The 20800-nt window shown below is 43.9% G+C and overlaps 2 protein-coding genes across 2 annotated transcripts in view; both read right to left on the reverse strand.

Annotated features, from left to right (window-relative positions):
* Nucleotides 1-4026: 4026 nt before the first annotated feature.
* Nucleotides 4027-7321, reverse strand: igfbp1a (insulin-like growth factor binding protein 1a). Its single transcript, XM_049027039.1, has 4 exons — nt 6825-7321; nt 6364-6533; nt 5605-5733; nt 4027-5153 (listed from the first exon to the last, which is right to left on the reverse strand). Exons 1-4 carry the CDS (start codon nt 7183-7185, stop codon nt 5028-5030), a joined length of 786 nt encoding a protein of 261 aa, XP_048882996.1. The 5' UTR covers nt 7186-7321; the 3' UTR covers nt 4027-5027.
* An 8616-nt stretch (nt 7322-15937) lies between these two features.
* adcy1a (adenylate cyclase 1a) overlaps nt 15938-20800 on the reverse strand; it is a 40861-nt gene continuing 35998 nt past the window's right edge. Inside the window, exons 16-20 of the mRNA XM_049029731.1 lie at nt 20491-20637; nt 20053-20151; nt 19843-19957; nt 19222-19346; nt 15938-18731 (exon numbers count right to left, since the gene is read on the reverse strand). Coding sequence (XP_048885688.1) covers nt 18447-18731; nt 19222-19346; nt 19843-19957; nt 20053-20151; nt 20491-20637 — 771 coding nt within the window. The 3' untranslated portion in view covers nt 15938-18446. The remainder of the gene's footprint in view (nt 18732-19221; nt 19347-19842; nt 19958-20052; nt 20152-20490; nt 20638-20800) is intronic.

The raw sequence follows: 20800 nt of genomic DNA on the forward strand, positions 1-20800 counted from the left end.
AGATCAAATTTCCGCTCACAGGTACGCAGGCACTCGTAGGTTTATATGGCGGCTTAACCTGCAGTCTTGTTAGCGTTAGCTCTGTCTCTTGTCTTACAAACATTATCACAGGTCTTCCACACTCGCTTCTTGTACTGCGGCAGTGAGTCTAAACAACGATAAAAGTCACTTTTTTCTGCTGGTCTGGTAAGGATTTCTTCTTTCACGGGTAACTGTTTTAATATAATTTCAAGTTTTCATGTTACTAAGCTAGAAATCACAGCTATTATTTTCTTTTGAGAAAGGGAACGATTCTGTTTAAATATAATTTGTATTTAATTTCTTTTTTAAATAAACGAAAAAATAAATGCTATTTTAATTTACCAGCGTAACTCTCCTTTTTGCTCCGAAATGAGAGTTTTATCTGAGAGAATAATTAAGTGACCTTTTACAGAGTGAACTTAACTTTCTACAGCAGGGAGGAGAAAAGATTTCTGAGTAGAGGTTCATGGAAGTTTGTGCTGTTTTGCCTTTGACCCTAAACATGTTTTAGTCTTGGAAAAGAATGTGCCACTGCATAAAACAATAGACCTATATGCCTACTGCAGTGGTCACTAAGGGCACTTTTCCACCAAGCACCAAGCTTCAAACTTCAAGAAAGCACCAAATGTACTTCAAGGTGCTGGTTATCTGCTGGTGTAACAGCTGGTACCGACGCAGAATGACATCACAACGCGAGGCCAGGTATTTTGTACTAAATTTAAATAATGGCTGTAGTGTATTACAGGGCTGGACGATGTGCGGTATTAATAAAATTATAAAATAAAAATAAAATACAAAACTGACAACTTGAATCATCTAATCGTAAATATGATTTTCGCCAATTGGGTGCATGAACCCGCCTTCCCAGATTGTAGTATCACCATTTTATCCTTATTTGTTGACTACTGTAGACTATTCCCAGGTGCCCTTTGGGGAAAATATATTAGATAAATATATGAATGAACCTGCAGTGTCAGTTCTTATCAACCTCATGAACCACAATTTTGAAATACTATGACTTGGCACATTTACAGAGGTGTGCGGATTCCAGGGGCATCAGAAGTTGGGGGAAGCGTCCACCCGATGTTGGCCAAACCCCCGCCCCTCTGTCCCCCATCCTTCACAATTCATAAATAAATATATGGTCAACAGTGTTCCTTAGGTTGCATTATGAATCCGCACGATACTGAGGCCAATTTGCTGTGCATTCATAGGACGAAACCTAACGAAGATTGTAGTCCAGTATCAGACAAAATCATTTTATCATATGGATCAGTTATTTTTTAGTTAAGTGATCTCTGGTTGTGAAATTGTACCCTTAACTATGTTAGTCTTATTTTAAATCAGCAGTATGAGCTGACAACAGCGATTAGAGAGCTAAGAGATGCTCCGACCAACCTTACGAAAAAATATCTTAAGGAAGACATACATAACTAAGAATGTTTCGTGAAACACATTGGAGAGTTAAGAGACAACTTAAGGCAGAACTTAGGCATAATGCAGGGTTAAGAAGGTTTTGAGAAACCAGGCCCAGACTTTTACTTACCTTCAATTCTCTACGGACATTATAGTGCAGGGAGTTTAAGCTTCACTAATACATTTTTTAAAACTTAGCAAGTTTTGCAATTTTAATTATTATTCATTTTCAAGATTACCTAGTGTATATTCAAAAATCAGTTTTCCTCCGCTACTTTTGCATGAAGGCTGCATGCCTTCTCCCAGACAATCAGAAACAGGTTTGTGAGAAAATTATACTGTACTCCAATTTTGGGAACTCCAATTTCAAACTCCAATATAAATACCTCAATATTTATTACAACAAAATCACATTGCTATCCTAGTAGCTATATTATACACAATACTCTACTTCATGTCATCCATACCTAATCTTGTGTCTGTTCTAAAGACCAGGAATGCAGTTCCCAAAACCTTATTAACGCTACGTCGTTCACGTGTTTCCTGAAACACGTCCACGACGTGTGACACTACAGTCCTACTGTTGTATCAGTGCTGTACTGTCGTACAGCCCGGGGAGTCGGGATCGTACACAGTCGGTGAAAATTATATTTATGGTTAGATGGTTAGATGATTCATTCGATTTGTTAAGTTTGTATTTTTTGAGCTTCTCCCCAGTTCTGTTTAATGCAATACAGTAAAACCTCGGATTGCGAGCATAATTCGTTCCGGAAACATGCTCGTAATCCATGCACTCCTATTTCAATACGAATTTTCCCATTAGAAATAATGAAAACTCAGATGATTCGTTCTACAACCCAAAATATTCATATAAAAATGATGAATACAAAACATAAAGTAAAAATACGTAAAACAAATTAACCTGCATTTTATCCTGGATGGTGTGAGTGAGACGAGAGAGAGGAGAAGAGGGGGGTTATTTTGTAGAACGACTTTCACTATAACTAACGGAATCACTGCTATCTGTAGGCTCACTGGAATCTTTTCAGAAACCTGTCCTATGACAGCCGCTTTTGCATCTCTTTCTTTTTCGCGGAAATGTGGACATTGCATTGTCGTTAAACAGATTCATCGATCGCACTGCTACGCCCTTATTCAGACGGTGCTTTTCTACTAAATTTTGACTATACGAGTGAGGCACGCCGACTGATACCAAGCATGGGACACGATTACCCACAATCTCGCAGCGAGACAGAGAGAAGAACCATCGGCTCAGTCGGGATCACGTGACGCTCGGCAGACAAAGCGTATACATAATACTCCAACCGCAAGATCTTGCTCGTTTATCAAGTTCAAATTATTCAGATCTCTCAGTGCAAAACACTCGCATACCAAGTTACTCGCAATCCGAGGTTTGACTGTATTTTGAAGCATTACAAAGATCACCACTTCCTCTCAAACGGCAGTCAAGCACATGCTGCGTGGCGGGAATAATCAATTATAGAACCATCCATGTCGATTGCAACAAATCAGGGGTTTTGCATATTAAGGTCGCACGTAAAAGGCTCTCCCTTATGCATCCATTTAAAGATTGTTCGGAAAACAGACATAGGAAAATAAATACCTTTCGTAAGATACGTCTTTACGATCTTCGTAAGACGATATGAGTCATCTTTATCGGGAAATACACCCCAGTTTGCAATTTTAGCTTCGGTCTCTTCATTTGTCCTTTATTTATTTGTTTGTTCGTTTATTCTTCGTTTTTCATTTTTTCTGAGTCTGCAACTTTTTTTAGACACCAGGTGTATTATGTTTGAGACAGTCTATTTGCATAATTAATCGACAAGAAAATCGTTTCAAGTTAAACCCCAAAGAAGGCCTACCGAAGTACCCAAGAAGTACCTCGATCAGCTGGTTTGGCACTTTTGGTACTGGTACTAGATTGGAAGTCAGCAGAAAAGGGTAAGTACCAAAACTACCGTACGAAAAGTATACTGTAGTTCTTGATGCTGATGAAACCGCCATAAGGACAATAAAAGGAAGCCAAATTCAATCAAATATTTAAGTCTGTTTTGTACTTTACTAGATTTGATTCTGCAGGCGAAATTTGTGTAAAAGTAAAGGATTACTTTATAGTTGAGTGTATAACTGTCTTTACTCATTACACTTCATGCTTAACGAGAACTTGAAATTCAATGTGTGTGGCCAAAAGCATCAAGCTTTTCTGAAAAAGTATATCAAACAAACACAACACCTTATGAAAGGAACTTGTGAAACTGAGTAAAAAAATCTCCACGAAATGAAAACGCCGAGATTTATTGGTGCAAACCAGGAAATAGGGTGAGTGTGGATCTCTAAGTATATAGCAGAAGAGGAAGCCAGAACACGGGAGGTCCCAGCTGGGACCTCTGGAGATGGCAGTCACCATCCAAAACAAACAGGAGCCAAAAAGGGCTCCGCCGGCAGACCTTTGTGTGAAGACAGTGGTGCAAATTATGGCCGAACGCTCTCACAAACTCTGTTTCCTGATTTATCCTTAATAATCTACTTATCTTTTTAAGTTTCCGTAAATAAAGGCAAGGTAATACGTTGTTGAGGATAAGTGATTTATTAAATTATGTGTGTGCGTGCGTATGTATATGCTACCTATATATATACACATAAAACAATACGTCAAAAATTATAAAAGTGTACATACATGTGATAGAGCAGTTGCTTTGGGATACAACAAGATCATAGCAGCTGTCTTCAATCGATCGGTAACGGAGCACACTAACAAAAATACAGCGGAGACAACAGCAGCGTTTACGGCAAAGCGGAAACCCTCGGTCTTGATCTCGCAGCCACCGAGGTTCACCTCACGAAAGCGTGATCTGTAACGTGCACGCAACATAAAATGTAAAAACAGACGCATCTTGGGGGGTTGGGGGTCAACAGAGCACAAGTGACGGAGGTAGGTTCAGTACCCGTTCGCAAGGTAACGCAAATGGCTGATGTCGTCGACTCTTTAATGCCACAAGTATATAAAGGTTAAAGCACCTCATATTCACGGGGTGAGCGCATTTGTTCCAACAGAAAAGAGGAGGAAAAAACATGGTCGAAATGGTTAAGAATTACGATTAAGGAATCCCCGGGGAATGAAAATGCCGGTTCATGAACTACATCAACATTGTCCTGGTTTGTGGGAGAAAGGGACAGTGGGAAAGAGACGGCTGAGGTAAGCCCTGTAATGGAGTTATTTAGAACGCAGATTGACACACTTTTGCTATATACATCGATACAAAAAATAAGGCATAATATTTATATAAATATTCTTAAAATAATTACAAATATTCAATACCAATATGCATACACAGAGTTTAAATAAATAAAGCTATATTGTAAATAAACTTAGATTCATTTTTTTCCTCATTTTCCTTGCAGAAAAATAGATTTTTTTTTTTCCTGAAGGGGTGGGTGGGGTCGACAACCACAGTTAACAATCGCAGACAGGGTACCTGAATCAAAATAATGTACATCAAAATAAATAGGTATCAAAAGACAACACGATGTGCGTGTGTGTGTATCAGTGGTCGCGGGTCTCGGCGCTGTCAGTGGGTAAGCTCCTGCTGGCAGTCAGATTCAGCCAGGGGGTCGATGGAGCCGAGGATTCTCTTCCCATTCCAGGAGGACACGCACCAGCACCGACCTCTCCGGCCTTCCAAAGACGTCTCACACTGTTAGGGGAGGATAAGTAAATTATGTTACTATTCGCATTTATGGTTGTTTAAATGCACCATATTCCCGATTGCCTTTTTATGATTGCCGTACATAGCGTGTGAATGATGTGGCATCACCGAATACCTGGATCCTGCCTGAGGTTTTCCCTATCTGAAATGCTTGTCCTGCTTCCCACCCGCCAAGCCTGACGCTGTGTTTTATCGTCCCCGCGGAACACCTCGCTGACTCAATAAACGCCTGTACAGTCATGCACTAGTCATGTAATAGCTTGACAAAAGAGTGCAAGAATCTACAGACTTAACTGCATCCAGAATTAAAGCAGCGGCTTTGGCCATCGCTTTGGGCTCCGTGCCTGATAAGCAGGTGGCGGCAGGGGTACATGCAGGTGGGATGCTTTTCCACTGACGGTGTGGAGTCAGCTCGGTCAGGAGGCGACACGCCGCGTACCTGCTTGGCTTTGTAGAAGCCGTGCTTGTCGCAGTTGGGGAGGTAAAATCTGGTGAGCTTGTCCCCTGGGTTCTGCTGGAACTTGGCGATCTTCTCCAAAGCTCTCTGCAGCTCGATGTGGCAAGGGCCCTGCCAAAAAGAGACGCGCGATGAGTTATTGGTTGCTTGATTGTACATGCAGCCAACCCGTCCGCTACGAAAAATTCTGCGCTGCTTGCCCAAACAAAAGTTGGGATTACTTGAATACTGCGTAAACCACAATGCTCGTAAGAAGGGGGTTATCATGGTCTGCCATAGGGAATACGTGCTAGCCATATCTGCCGCATTATCTTCTACTTTAGAATGGTTCCGTGTGAATGAACGAACATACACACTCTTACGAAGCATCCCAACAGTCTATGCGGCAATCCGATTCTTTTTAATGACATAACGAATCGAAACCAAATGCTTGTTGGACTAAGTTGGGTTAAATGTGATCGAATGCAGTACGATCGCCGCAACTCCACGTACAATTCATAGCACATTAGTGTCCCCTAGTGGTTGCCGTCGAATTTAAATTACAGCCGTTGAAAAGCGCTCGTCCCCTGCAACACATATTCTTCTAAACGATCCTAGGTTTTACTCAAGTAAATAAAAAATAATAATAATAACTGCAGTTTGAATTTAAAATGACTACGCTGAGATCGTCACTTTATGGCCAACTTTACTGAAATGACGCGTCTTCGGCAATACGGACACATATGCATGTCCGGTGCTTACCTGCTCTGTCAGTTTCTTTCGAATGACATTGACCTTGGCTTTCATACTCTCCTGGGCGTCCGCAGCAGCTCTCGGATCAAAAGGCTTATTGTGCCCCGGGAGGTACAGGGCTGGTCCATGATCGGGAGCCGCAGCGCTGTTTCGTGCTTCGGTGTCAGTGTCATCCTGATCTGAATGAGACACCCAGAGTAGTCACATGTGAAACATTCATATTAATAATGCAGATTGCAATAAATAAATACATGAATTCGTTTTAATTATTGTTCAGCGAGCACAGACCAATAAAGCCATGAAATATCCAAAGTCGCATGCGTTTTTCATTTTCATTCAATCAACTTTTAATAAGCCACTTCTAAGGACAAAATCAATAACTTAATATCGTAAAAATGCTGAAACTGAGAGATCGGAATAAATGGCATAGAAAGTCAAATTGGGGAAAAAAATGTATAGCCTATATGTACCCATGGGCTGGCTTTGCTCAGCTTCGGGTATCTCTGTGCAGACAGCTTGCCCGCGGGTGAGAGAATGAAGGGGTCTGGGGTCCCCGGGTCTTGGTGTGCATCGTAAGCCAGATCCACAATGCGCCGTGTAGATCCCGCAAAAGTCCCCTTTCGTCAGGGCGCAGGCGAAGCAGCATCCGCAGCCCGGTTCCGGGAGCACCTCTTCGCAACCGGGCGCCACCGCCGGGCATTCGAGCACCTTCTCCGGCGTACAAGGAGCGCAACGGATGGGCTCCGGTGCCAGCACAGGCGAGCCCAGCGCTGGGTCCAGAAGGATAGAGGACACTGCCACCACCCAGAATTTCAAAAATAATCCACACATCACAAACGGAGAGTAAAGAAATCAACTAACAAGTATTGCAGTGTCTCGCTACAGTAAGTTGGTCTTGTGGTAGATGACTAACTTCAGCCGGCGCTCGGCAGCATTTATACTGAGGCTTGACCTCCAGTGGATGTTAATGTTTGACGCATCGCTGATATTAATGATTTCTTAAAAGAAGGTGTGATGCTCCGATGTCCTCTGATTGGTTTGCGTAGATCCGGACCGGGGCTTAATTGAATTCAACATGGAAAAGACGTCAATATTTACATAGGAACAAACGGTACCGGCACGTCGCTTTGCAAGGAAACAATATCGGTGAGTGACGACAAGAAAAAGAAAAAAAAAGTCGGCTCTTCCCACAAGCGTTAATGAGTTAGCTTCTATAAATGGTATCGTGTGCTGCCTTTGGTAGCCTCTTATTATTTTCCCAGGAAATCGTTACGTTAAATAAGCTATTTCTGCACTTGCCACCTAAGTATGGATGCATATCGGAATTGATCAGATAAACGTTTGAAACTGGATAAAATATGTGTTTAGTGATGCTGGACAGAAGCACACAATAGACTATCTATGATGGAATAATGAGCACACTGTGTCCCATTCATTGCGGTTTTTTTCAGCCATTCACCACACACCCAGAAGCCAATTCATAACGCTGAAATACACGGTATAATTACTAGGGCAAGTTAATGGCATTAATCGAATTAAAGCATCTAGTTTTTGTTTTGCTCTTGAGATCACCTGGCCTTCACACTACTGTGTGAATAAAGGAGTTGTCATGGATTGCGCTAAATCGTTGCCCAAGCTCTCTTACGTGACCTTTCTCAGGATAGGGAAGCCAAGCCGGGATTAGTTCTGAAGGAATTCTATTGTAATTACCCATTTCCTGGTGTAGTATTAGCCACTCACACGTTTTTTTTTCTTAATCTAGAGCAAACACTGGCATGGAGGGAGACACGTCTCCTAATCGCTCAGCTGTCCGATTCTTCCGCACGGAGCGGTGCGTTTTGTTGTCACCGGTCCGAATATCCGATATAGAAAATATGCCGTGAATGGAGTCCGACATAGACCGAACAGCGACCGACCAGTGACCCAAAGCAGGAAGAGGACCCGGACTTCCCGATATGACGATGATGTGATATGCCAACGATCATTTGAGATTTCCTTCTCGCCACCATCTCCAGTAATTATAGTGACCATATGGAGCACTGAGACTTGCGTATATATAGGTTTGTCCACTTTAATATAGGTTAAAATATTAAAGCCGTTTATATGGAGAAACATTTCTAAATTGCATTAGCTTACCACCCAGTTTGTTTCATATTATATGAAAAGACAGAATAATAAATTTACAAACAATCTGGCCATTATTCAAATCAATTGTGATTCCGATTATCTTGCTCTGACAAAAGCGCATCGTTACTCCTACAGATGCAGAAAATACCTAATGTCCTTGGAGGCACAAGGCGCGAGGCAGATAACATAGGGTAGTGGCATGCCGGTCTGTTGTGAGGCACGCACGCACACACCCGGAGATATTCACACTCCCCGGGTCACCTGAGCTGCACGTCTTTGCACTATGGGAGGAAACCGGAGAGCCTGGAGGAAACCTGCATGAACACAGCGGGGAAAGGCGGGAGGTGGCGCAGGGGAGCCCGCCCTCTTCGCATCGGGATCTCCAGTGCTGTAGGTGTGAGGCAAGAATACTTTGGACTGAGTCGCGTACTAACTGCACTCATTTGGAAGGGCTCTATTTTTGGAAGGGAAGGAAAGATTATAAGGTCAGTTGGTGATTAATGTAGTGGACCTCCTTCCTGACTACTGGCAGTTTCCATCACAGGAAGAAGAACATCACTGTGGCTTTGGAGGACTCCTTAACGTAAATTACCTTAGTAAACATTCCTGTACATGAATGGGCAGCCCCTGTATTTGGACGGGCAGCTTGTATAATCCCTGAACGTGAATGTGTTCTGTATAGGTACTTTGTATGTGAAATCTTTGTAAACAAATAAGTATAATGTGAAATCCCACTTTGTGGATCAAAATCATGTAAAATACAAATATAAATAAGTAGTAGTTATATTTTCTGCATTGCCTCTGCTTTCATAGTGTGTTCTTAGACTGTGTGTATTCCTATATTAAAATAGGTAGCGCATACAGTGCCTGCATCTAAGAAGCATTTACAGTGATATGCAGAGGTGATCTAATATACAGTGGCATTTAGAGAGTGAGGATTCATGTGATGAGCTTTCTGGTACGGCGGGGCGGGGGAATCCTCAATGGCTGGAGATATTAGAGCCATTGTCTCACGGCTTCATGTGATATCTTCGAAAAATGCAATCCCAGCAATCCACTTTAGGGGCCTGACGCTGATTACTGCATCGCTAGGGGAAGCATCCTGGGAACCTGTTTCGAAAGAGCATCTGGCTTTCGAAAGCATGTCAGGGTACACTGACCCTCTCAGACACTCCTGGCTATTTTCATTAGGCGTGGATGTTTTTCGAATCTTTGAGACCGAGCAATGGGTGGTGAGCTATTGCATTATGGATGGAGCAGATGATACCAGAAATTGTTTGCCTGCTCTTCTGTGTTTTTCTGCAGGCCGATGACTCCGCATAACCTCACACTGGCTTTCAGGCTTGTGCAAGACCAAATAAAAAAAAAAAAAAAACTGACCCCAAAGTTCAGTGTCTGCTTTTGAGAAGCACGAGGCCCGTGCACTGAGCCCTGTGTGTCTGCTTAACGGCCCCTGCACGTCACATGACCAGGTGGAAGTTCGACCAAACATAACTAATGACATCACATGGGTCTGCTCACCATTACCCAATCAGCTGCTCGTTCTCAGGATCACCTGACATCCATAGACAGGCAACAAAATACAAAGTATTCGAGCCATATCATCATGACTAACTGTGAGTCTGTATTATGTTGTAACAGCTTGTTGCTATCCTACCAAAATGCTCAACATGAATTGAATTCTAGGTTTCTGAGTTCACTTGGACAAATGTTTCAGGAAAGCAGCCATAATCATAACAATGGCAATAGCACAACATTTCTGAAGGAAGAACATCCATGGAATGCAGATGAATGAGGTCACAGTTTTCCATATGTCAGGGAAATACTTGATGAACATCTCCTAGAAGAATTAAAAGCACCCAAAGGAGTCATCCATCTTCCAACTGCTTGGATGTATTGGGGGGTGGGGGAGAATATCCCAGGCAGCATAAGGCAGAGGTACATCCCAGATGCCTGACCATCACTGGGCGGACAGTCATACACCACAGACAATTTATAGAGGCAACTAATGCTAATTGCATGTCTTTAAACCGCTGGGAGAAATCAGAGCACCCTGAAAAACCTGGCAGAAGCTCAGAGTGGGGGTGGGGTTCGAACCTCCAACCTTGGAAGTGTATGGCCAATGGGGCACGTTTCAATGGGGTTATAACTGTGAAGTATCATGCAGAAGCCATGACTCGAAGCATAGGTGGTTAGAAGTTGATTAGACAGACAGACAGACAGACAGACAGACAGACAGACAGACAGACAGACAGACAGACAGACAGACAGACAGACAGACAGACAGACAGACAGACAGACAGATAGATAGATAGATAGATAGATAGATAGATAGATAGATAGATAGATAGATAGATAGATAGATAGATAGATAGATAGATAGATAGATAGGTTGGCTGGGCCACCTGAGGATCTTTAGAGGCTTGTTCCAATCTCGTCAAGAACCTTTCTGTACCTTTCCCTCAGTCCTGACCCGTTTCCCGGTCCCTGTTTCAGAGAAGCATCCGAACAGAATGATCGCTACCACTTGGATGCTTCACTGTAGGGATGGTAGGAGCCAGGTGATGAGGTGCATTGTCCTCACTGATTATGGCATTTCATTTTTATTTAACCACACTGGAAAGTCTGAGGCCTTATTGATTTTTAGCAAAACTTCAACCAGGTGGTCTAACATAGCTTCTGCAACTGAGCCGCTCCATCATGAAGGAAAAATTTATTTAAAGAGGTACATTACTTAGTATCCTACGCAGGCAAGATTGAAGCTTAGGAGCAGAGCACAGGGTCAGTCGTTTATTCAGGCTGCAGAGACATTTTTTGGAGGCCTTGCTCAAGGGCCCAGTGAGGCGACTATTCTAAGTTTGGGATTTGAACTAGCAACCTTCCAGTGATAGGCACAGAGACCCAACCTGCTGTGTCGTACACCACCCAGCATACCTGACTGACAGAGTACTGCAAAAATCTGTTTTCTTTCTAGCCCCATTCCTTATCTGTAAACAGGAACTCTGTAGCTCCACTAAAGTGGTCAAGACCCTTCTTGCCCAATAACCCCATTTAGCTGGATGGCTAAATAGAGTCATGGTGATTCCAAAGTACTTGCATCTGGCAATGATGGAAGTCAATGTGCGCCTGGGAACCACCAACGCATTGCCAAGTTTGAAACCCCATTTTCAGACATATGTATAATCACCATCTAGCCTCAACCACATAGAGTGAGTTCCCAGGCCAATAGCTCAGCCTTAATTCCACCATGGATTGTGAACACTGAGGCCTTATATACCCGGTCTTTCTAAATCAGGTCCAATCAAGTGAATGTGCCCCAGGTGGCTACAATCATGTTCTAGAGCAGTGTTTCCAATCTGGTCTTCAGGGATCACCAGTTGGTTCATGTATTTTCTCCTTCTAAGCTTCCTACCAGACAGTCCACATAGACAGTCCACATAGACTGTCTGTAGGTTCCCATAGACTGGATTGTGAAACCGTGTTCTAGAGACTTCTCAATGCATGCTTATGAGCTGTGACACATCTGAATACTTATACAAATGAGAGTTGTAGCTTTTTTATTTTTAACAAATTTGCAAAAATACTTATAAACATGTTTTATGGCTTATTGTTTGTTGATTGAATTCAATCCACTTTGGAAAGAAGTCCACAACAAAACAAAGCTTAGAAAAAGTGGAGAGATTTAAATAGTTTCTGAAAAACAGATGTTAATAAATGTTAATTGACATGTTGACTGAATTAATGTTGTTTGCTGTCTGTTATTGTTTGGTTATGACACATTTTTCAAAAGGAAATGAACTTCAGAGGCAATGTTGGGACGAGATATATTTGTTTCATGAGGCATTATGGGATACGTATGTTAGGGAAAGAGGGGCTGTTTCTGGACAAGGATGTGACGCTGAGTATGTCCCCGGTGTGTTGGGGGGGGGGTCCTTATATGGTTTTCCCTCCATTCTGAGTGCTGGAATAGTTCCTCTTTGTGGAAAGCAGAAGAACATTGCCCCCCACTATCCAGCTGAAAAGGGCAGCGGGGGGGTATCCTGTAGTACGGACATCCAGTGTCCCGGTTCCTCCAGCTTCCGTCAGAGGGGGCTGCCGGGATGAGGGCAAGCTGCACATGGACCCCTGCAGTGCTGCACCTTCATTTCCTGCCCCATTAACAGCTCTGCCGTGTCACACACAAAAAAAGCCATACAGCGATCCTGCTGGAGTGTGAGAATCCCAGGGAAGCGCAGGCCGCATCACACCGCGAGCCCGACTTCCTCCACGTCGCTTCCTCCCCACAACATCGCTCGCTCGCATCTCCCCCCCCACCCCCACCCTCAGTGTCCGTGTCGCTAAAATTAGCATTAGCAGACTTGGGGTGTGCATGTATGTGTGTGCGTGAGCGAATTGCAGGGGAGAGCCCTGGAATTTTTACACTTTGGCAATACGTTAGAAACGAAATGTGGAAATTTCTGGAATATATAGTACTGAGAATCTACTCCAGTAGACAGAATGTGAAAGGTGGCTTGTGTCAGTAGAGTACAATGCTGCTGGACAGTTAGCTGCCTCATTTGCAGATGGCTCATTTGCGGAATACTCCGCCTATTTTCTGAGATAGGCCTCTGTGAACATCTCTCAGTTTCCTCAGATCTCAAATTTATTCTTTTTAAAGATGATTGATTTCAGAAACATTGCATTTTTAAGCCAGTAAGTCTGTTTATTTTGTATCCACCCTGAAGATTCATTACTTTATGGTCCCGAGTTTTTTTTTTGACCCACGTGGCTTTATGAGGTTGACACAATTGTTTACATCATAGTGCTTTCAAAAAGAGATCTATGAGAATCTTTACCCATAATCCTTAACAGCAGGTTATGTACTCTAACTCATAACAGCAGTCACGTTTTAAACCATAAACCTTTGAAAGGAAAAATTCCCTGAGCTTCAGGCAGCAATGTGTAAATACATATACATAAGTACAACTATTAATATGACAAAGTGACCATATTTGTTAGCGTGTTTAGGCTGTCGTGTCAAATATAAAAAAGAAAAACTCAACGAAATATATTCAACTACGGACTTGTTCACCACCTTGTCACCTGCGTGTGCTGTAGAATAAACAAAACTAAAACTAATCTAAAATAAAATAAACTCTATAGGTGTATTTTGTTTGTAGTGCCCTCCATCTTGGTAAGACACACAATTCATAGCCTCTCTTATCTCTGTTGAAATGGAATGAAGCACTTTTTCGAACTGGACAGGACCCAGCTGCCTACAAGGATGATTACCATGCTGCAGAAATTCTGACGAGATGGTATGGTTTCTTGGTTTTTTTACCATGTAATATAACATTACAGGACATTCCATTGTAAAAGCTGCCTCCCCAGGCTTGGCTTGTACCACTTCTCTGAGGGCTAAGGAGGAGTTTGGTCTTGCATAGCAAACTCTAAATTAGCGTTTCGTCTGTTTCTGTGGTGCACCTTAATGAGCTTTACGTCAAACAGCACGACGGTCAGGCCCTGCGGCATCTCCGTTGGTTAAACCAAATCTCGGTACTTCAAACCGCCATCCGACTTGGAAACGGAGACTTAAAGGTTTGATGATGCCTTTCTGGTTTATCCGGTGCGAGATTATGGCGCCAGGGTGTGGGGATCTGTCCCAAGGGCGTTCCTTATTTACCGTAAAATACATTATTTTGCTCGAACACGGACTCTGCCCCTGGATTCAATACGTGAAGTATGTCGGTTATTCCTCCACTTCAGGGGTACGGCAATTTCAGGAAGCGACAGATTCCCACACGTGAAAACAGGGTAAACACGCATGCCCCCACCTTTATGACGCCATAGAGATACCAGATATCTGCTAACTTATGGTGCAGATCATTCATTTACCCGGGAAGGGTGGTGAGGTTGGCCTTTATTGTTTTTGATCCACCCTCAGTGACACACAGGCTATGGGTTCAATAACGATACATTTGAAGTTTGCTGCAAGTTCTTTAATCTTTTTTACTGCTTTTATCTTGGTGATTTAAAAAGAAAAACTCTTTATCTTCAGATCTCTGCAAGAAATGTTTTGGATTGTTCTCATAGGGGGGTCACTTGCAACAAAAGTTTTTTTTTGTAAAAAACATATAGCATATAATTTAATTTGCTTAATTGCTTGTATAATTTATAACAAAAGTGGATATTTTGAGTGGATAAAAGTGGATAACACCTAAATCAGAAATTCAGTATTTGATCCACCGTGCTACATGTCATCCACCTTGAAATGAAATGTACCTACTGGTTCATAGGGTGTCATGTGCTCTAGTCACAGATGTTTTGTGTCCTTTTTTCAGTCCCAGGATGAATGAAAAAAAAAATGAAAAATTTCACATATGTTCCACTGATTAGCTGCACAGCCCCAAGAATGTACACAAAATGTACCTTGGCGCAGGTCAGGAATGCATGTTTTCAAAACACTGGCTTCCACCGGAAGGATCTGGAACGCCGGCATGTTTGCCCGCTGTTTGCCGGCGTTTGTTTGCTCTGTTTGTTTGGCCTTATTGCACAGGCTCAATCCCGGATCTGTTTGAAGATTAGCTTTCAGCAAAAAGGAGTCTAGTCCCTCCCTATGATATGAGGTTAGCAGGATGTCGAGTGTAATGATTTTTTTTGCCATGTATTATTTTACAGTACCAGTACTCTGTGAAAGATCCTTATAAAAATAAATTTAGCGTCAGGTTTTAGCAAATCGTGACTGTGTTTAGCTATTCCTTATCAGTCTGATAAACATCCCGTGGCCGCAGAGTGAGGTGTAGGATGACATCAGCATGGTCCTTCATTTGGCGGTGTTCCTCAGGGTACCATCCTAGGCCCCATGTGAATTCTACATATATGCACAAAAAAATAAATAATTAGAAGCTTAACATTTAAATTAGGTCCAGCTAGGCAATTTCCAGTTGTGTCAGAAAGTTGTGAAGATTAGGTTGTGAGATCCTTGATTGCAACATGAATTAATCAATTTCGATTTGATTTTTTTTTTTTTTTACGAACACTGTTTTGATTAAGAAGTATTAGTGATGTTCATTTCATTAAGGACTTTTATTTTAGTCATGGATAATCTAATTAATACTACTTTCATTAAGGATGTTGTCCCTTGATGGTGACAGTCTGCAACATGCCTTTCAAATGACACTGAAATAGAAAGAACCCATGTTTCCATTGTTCACTCACTGAGTCGATGTTCCCTTAATGCATTTTATACTTTGTGTCTTTGACATGTAGTTAACTTCACAGCGACGTGAAAATAACAAGAGTAAGTAAAAAGATGTTTAAAAATACCTTAATCTTCACTGTTCTTGTAATTTGGACAAGGTTCTATATATGCTGCTTGGAACTACACATACGCGAAACTTTATGAAGATCATTTGTAAACATTCAGTCTGAGGTCTTATTTCCCACTGTATACAACACTGGGACAAATAGCGAGATCTATGAGCAGACAAGAATTTACCTTTATTTTTCAACAATACTATTTGATTTAGGGGTGCAGGCACATAGTATAAAAGTTTTCATAAGAAATATTACATTCACATTTAACATTTCAATCAAAGGTAACAAAAAATAGGACACGAATACAGCTCCTCGGGTTAGTTAACAATTTTGTAAAAGACTGGAAGATACTCTACAAGATCAGAGATACTTACAAAAGTGGACCCGTATCATATATGAAAATACGTAATTCGTTCTTAGTAGATAAAAGTGAAAAGTGTACAAGGTTGTCAGTGATTGTGGACTAAGATAATCGCTTAGAGTTGTTGAATAAACCATGGTAGTAAATGTTTATAAAGTGATGGTCCTTCAGTGGGCATTGGATCTGGCTCCTGGAAACACAGCCAAGAGGAAGTTACAACAGAGTCCATATTGTGTTTGTGCACAAAGAGTCCTACACGAGAAGCAGGAAGTGCTTGAATCTCAATGAAAGGAAAGCAAATCAATTTAGATAGGGGCTTTAACGTGATTCATCGAGGGACTGGGTTCGGGATTTCATAACTTGCTGGCTTTCTGCTCAGCCGCCTCCCCGTGGGCCTCCTGGAATGAGTGCTAACGTTGCAGATGTTTGTTAATGTTTTTTCGTGTTACTTTTTGTGTAACTGGGGGGGGGGGGGGGGGGTTCACACAAAGGGGAAGACAAGAGGACCCAGAAATCAGCATCCTTCACATGGAAACACAGGCACAAGTCACAGGGGCTGCACACAGACCGTAAGGTATTTCTACGCACCCAGAATTCGGGCTGTGAAAGCAGAACACTTCCGAGACGTTCCGAACGGGCACATCCACAGGCACCATATCCCTGCTGCAGTTCTCCGTAATAAAAAGGAGCTGCAGCGTGACCTGGTTAATTACGTTTGGTCAAAATATCCCAAGAATAAATGAACTGGTTAATGTTGCCATATTTTAACTGCTGCAATGAATGGGGAACATAAAGCCAATGAAATAGGACATTAACTTTAAAAATTCCTCTTCTATTTGCAAGGGGGTTGGAGGGGGGGTCATCATTTTGCAGCTTGGTTAATGTATTATTACTGGTGATAATTTATTGCTATGGCTGTTATCAAAAAGAATGGAGTTTCTGATCTTATTTGACTTATATGACTTCCGTTTACACTGTATATCGATGGCTACAATATGAACATGGTCACACAGTAGATGTCAGACACATGCAATATTTAAGTAAATGCAGTTTTTGTTGTCATGACCTTGCTCTTTTCTCTCACAGAGACCCCTTGTGCAAGAATCACTGGAACACAACATGGCGTTAAATAAACCTGAACAACATGCACTTTGGCATGTGCCGTCAGTGCGTCTCGTTGCCAGCGGTGTTCCTGCGTTCACTGAGATGTTCACGCGGTCAGCGTCAAGTTAGCTGATAGCGTCTAGCATGGAGGACAACACACCATACCCATGGCAGTCTATTCCATGGATGGGCCCTCAAAAACCAGTCAGGGACCTCGAATATCGGACGCTAGGAAGGCTGCCGGGGATTCAACACTCTTCTGCCCAAACGAATGGACCAACGGGACGTATCGTTCCAGAAATATTACTCATGAGCTACGGAAATCCTGTTTGTGCCGTTTAATTACCGTTGAGGGCCGCCTGAAAAACCCCCGTACGCATACCTATGTAAAAATAGAAAGCCTCACTAGACGACTGTAATTATTCAATCTTACAGGGCAGTATCACAGTACACCAAACTTGGCCCCAAAGCAGGAACAATTAACCTTGGCATATTACTGGAGATGGACCAAAGGAAGGCCTCCACATTCTTCGGACGTTTCAATATGTGTTTTCTTTTTCTTTTTAAACCAAAGACACCAGAAATAACGAGTATTTACTTTGAGAAGCAAGGCCAGGGACATCCAGAGCCCAGCATTTTGGAAAACTCGAAATTACTCTAACGTCAGACAAAGATGTCCATCAGAAGGAAGTTTCGGGGCTTTCAGGTCGGAACATGTGCTGTGGCAGCCTCCCCGTCCTCCATGTGAGATGTCGCCTTGTCCAGCTGATTTGTCTCTGTGAGGCAGGAAGACGTTCACACTGCCCTACCTTGAATCTGCGTGAAGCGGATCCCTTGGTATTGAAACTGTCACTCCACGGAAGAATCAATTTGATATTTCATGCACTATTTGGTCCCGTAAAGGACCCAGAAGTGTTTTACAAAGGGGATGCCCAACACCCCAGTTACAACCAGACCTGTCACGGGTCCAGCCCAGAAGAAGTTGCAACCTGTTTGCCCTCCTTTTGTCCCAAATAGCTGTTTGCACAGCAATGGTTCAGTGTTATCTTTGGTTGGACCACAGGGATTCTTGGTTATACTTTTGCCTAAGACCATGTGGCGAGCATCTGGAGGGAGAACAGAATTCTCCACTCATCCAGTGGTGGTTGGGTGGGGTGGGGGGCAGGGAGGCAGTGGAGCAATAGTCTTGGCACGCTCTGGCTCATCATGGCTCAACCATGGTGGAATACGCAGACCTTGGCTGCAGACAGGGGGTGGCAGGGGTGGCTCCGATGGAGAGGAAGCTGGCCCCCAGCTTAGTACGGACGTTGGCTCGGCTGGGAGGATGTGCCCTGCGCTCCAGGTCTTTGGGGGGGCGCTGGGAGCCAGGGCTCTGGGGCTTCCCCTCCAGGAAGTACGTCAGCATGTCTCCTTTGCCCTTCACGCTCACCGTGCCCCGACACACGAGCACATAGCTGCCCCTCAGCAGGCGGTACACGTCCTCTGTGACCTGGGACGTGAGGAGAGACACGCACACGTGCGAGCGTGGGTGGTGGGGGGGGTAATGTGGCCGCTATGTGACGGTTGGCCGCTCTGGGGGTGCACAGCACAGGTGTACGGCCTCAGCAAGGCTCCCCACGCGTCCATCCGGTACACAAGGGTGCCAGTTACATTGAGGACAAGCGATGTGCTAAAAATGGGCAGTGAACTGAGAAGGAGCCCTGAGATCTGGGCTGTGAAGTCTTAGCATCCTACTGTACATCAGAATGAACTCACTCGCAGTCACTGACACCCAGAATTCTTTTTAAGGGGTGTAGCTAGAAATTCGGGGCTCCTTGACAAAATGTAACCTTGGTCCCCACCACTCAGTTTTATGTATAATTTTATGTATTCAAGGGCCCCTGTGAAGTGATGGGGCCCCTGACACTGCCAGGGTATCCATACCCCCACCGTGCCCCTATCTATCACCTTATGCTGACCCCTCCCAGAACCCTGCCTACCTGTATCTTCCCCTGAACGCCGGTGCTGTCCATGCGGCTGGCCACGTTCACTGTGTTTCCCCAGATGTCATACTGGGGTCTCCTGGCCCCAATGACCCCGGCCACCACTGGGCCCACGTTGATACCTGGGGAGGCAGCCAAATGAACATGGTTTTATACCCTATCACCATAAGGCTAAGATACTTCCCAAATCCAACGTAAATCAAATAAAAACAAAACCATCCCAAAAACATCAACCATGACCCCAGTGTGCTTCATATGTTTCTCAGCCCCATTCGGGGCTGGGGGCGGGGGGGGGGGGGCAGTGATTTCCCTGAAGGCCGGATCAGCGCGATAACCAGAGGAATGTGGCGATTGGAGCGCAAAGCCCCGCGGGCCGCCAGCCTGCCAGGACCGGGCGCTGAGAACTGGAGCTGCAAGCCGCTCACATCGCCAGATACGGACGCGGCGAGGGGAAGTGGGCCGGACCGCCCCCGCGACAGGACGCCATTGTCTGACGCGGCTCAACGTTGCAGCTAAAGGCTCCCCTTCGCTGCCGCTGCGGACAGGATGTCCAGCACAATGGGATAATTGCAGCGGGCGCCGCGCGGCACCCCAGTGGACGGCGGCCAGCCGACCTACCCACTCGCAGCACAAACTCGTTGTATGACTGGTAGTTGATGCTGTCGAGCACGTCGAACATCTCGATGGCGAAGTCGGCCACCGTGCCCAGGTGCGAAGTCACACTGTTCTTGCCCTGTGTTCCAAGACCGCGGAAAGGGTCACAGCGTCAGAGATGAGCACCCCCGTGGACACACACCTGTATTTTTTAAACCCCCCCACCACCACCACCTTTGAACATGTGGTCGGCACTAAGCCCACGGCCGCCATGTATGTGCTGCCAATGGTTTTGATCTTCTCGATGTCCTTGTAGCATTCCTTGTCCATAAGCTGTAATTTTTTAAAAAATCACTAATTTCAGCATCAGTTGCACATCTGCAGCAGATCCTAACCCTAACACATGCCAGCCAGGAATATTCAAAAAACACCACAACTGTGAAATCATGAGATTTACGGCTTTGAAAGCCATGATAGGTGGGCCATTCTGACCTGTCAATCACTACCTGCTTTGACATTCAATTGGCTACTTTATTCACAGCCACTTGGTAAAGCCAGACAGTGATTGACAGAGCGATTCGCCCCACCTACTGAATTCCTTAAAGCCCTGTTCCTACCATCACCACAGACATCACCCCCTTTGTCGAGCAGCGTGACAGAAAGCAGACAAACCTCATCAAAATCGGCGATGATCTCGTTGAGGAGTCGCAGGCACTCCACCCCCATGTTGTTACCGTCCAGCTCGATGTAGAAGTCATTAAAGTTGGGGATGGAGGCAAAGAGAACGCCAACTTGGGAGTAGGACTGGTAGTACAGGTCCTGAAAGAATATGCATCCGTCAGGTATTATTCATAGGACACCAAGAAGGGTGAGAAAATCGCAAGCAAAGAACAGAGAACGTTGCTCATCAATAAATGAACCCGTGTCACTAGAGATTTTGGACTCCATGAAAGTATATCGTATTGGGCTCCCAATCCAAACA

The sequence above is a fragment of the Brienomyrus brachyistius genome, chromosome 1, assembly GCF_023856365.1.
Source record: "Brienomyrus brachyistius isolate T26 chromosome 1, BBRACH_0.4, whole genome shotgun sequence".
Lineage (NCBI taxonomy): Eukaryota > Metazoa > Chordata > Actinopteri > Osteoglossiformes > Mormyridae > Brienomyrus > Brienomyrus brachyistius.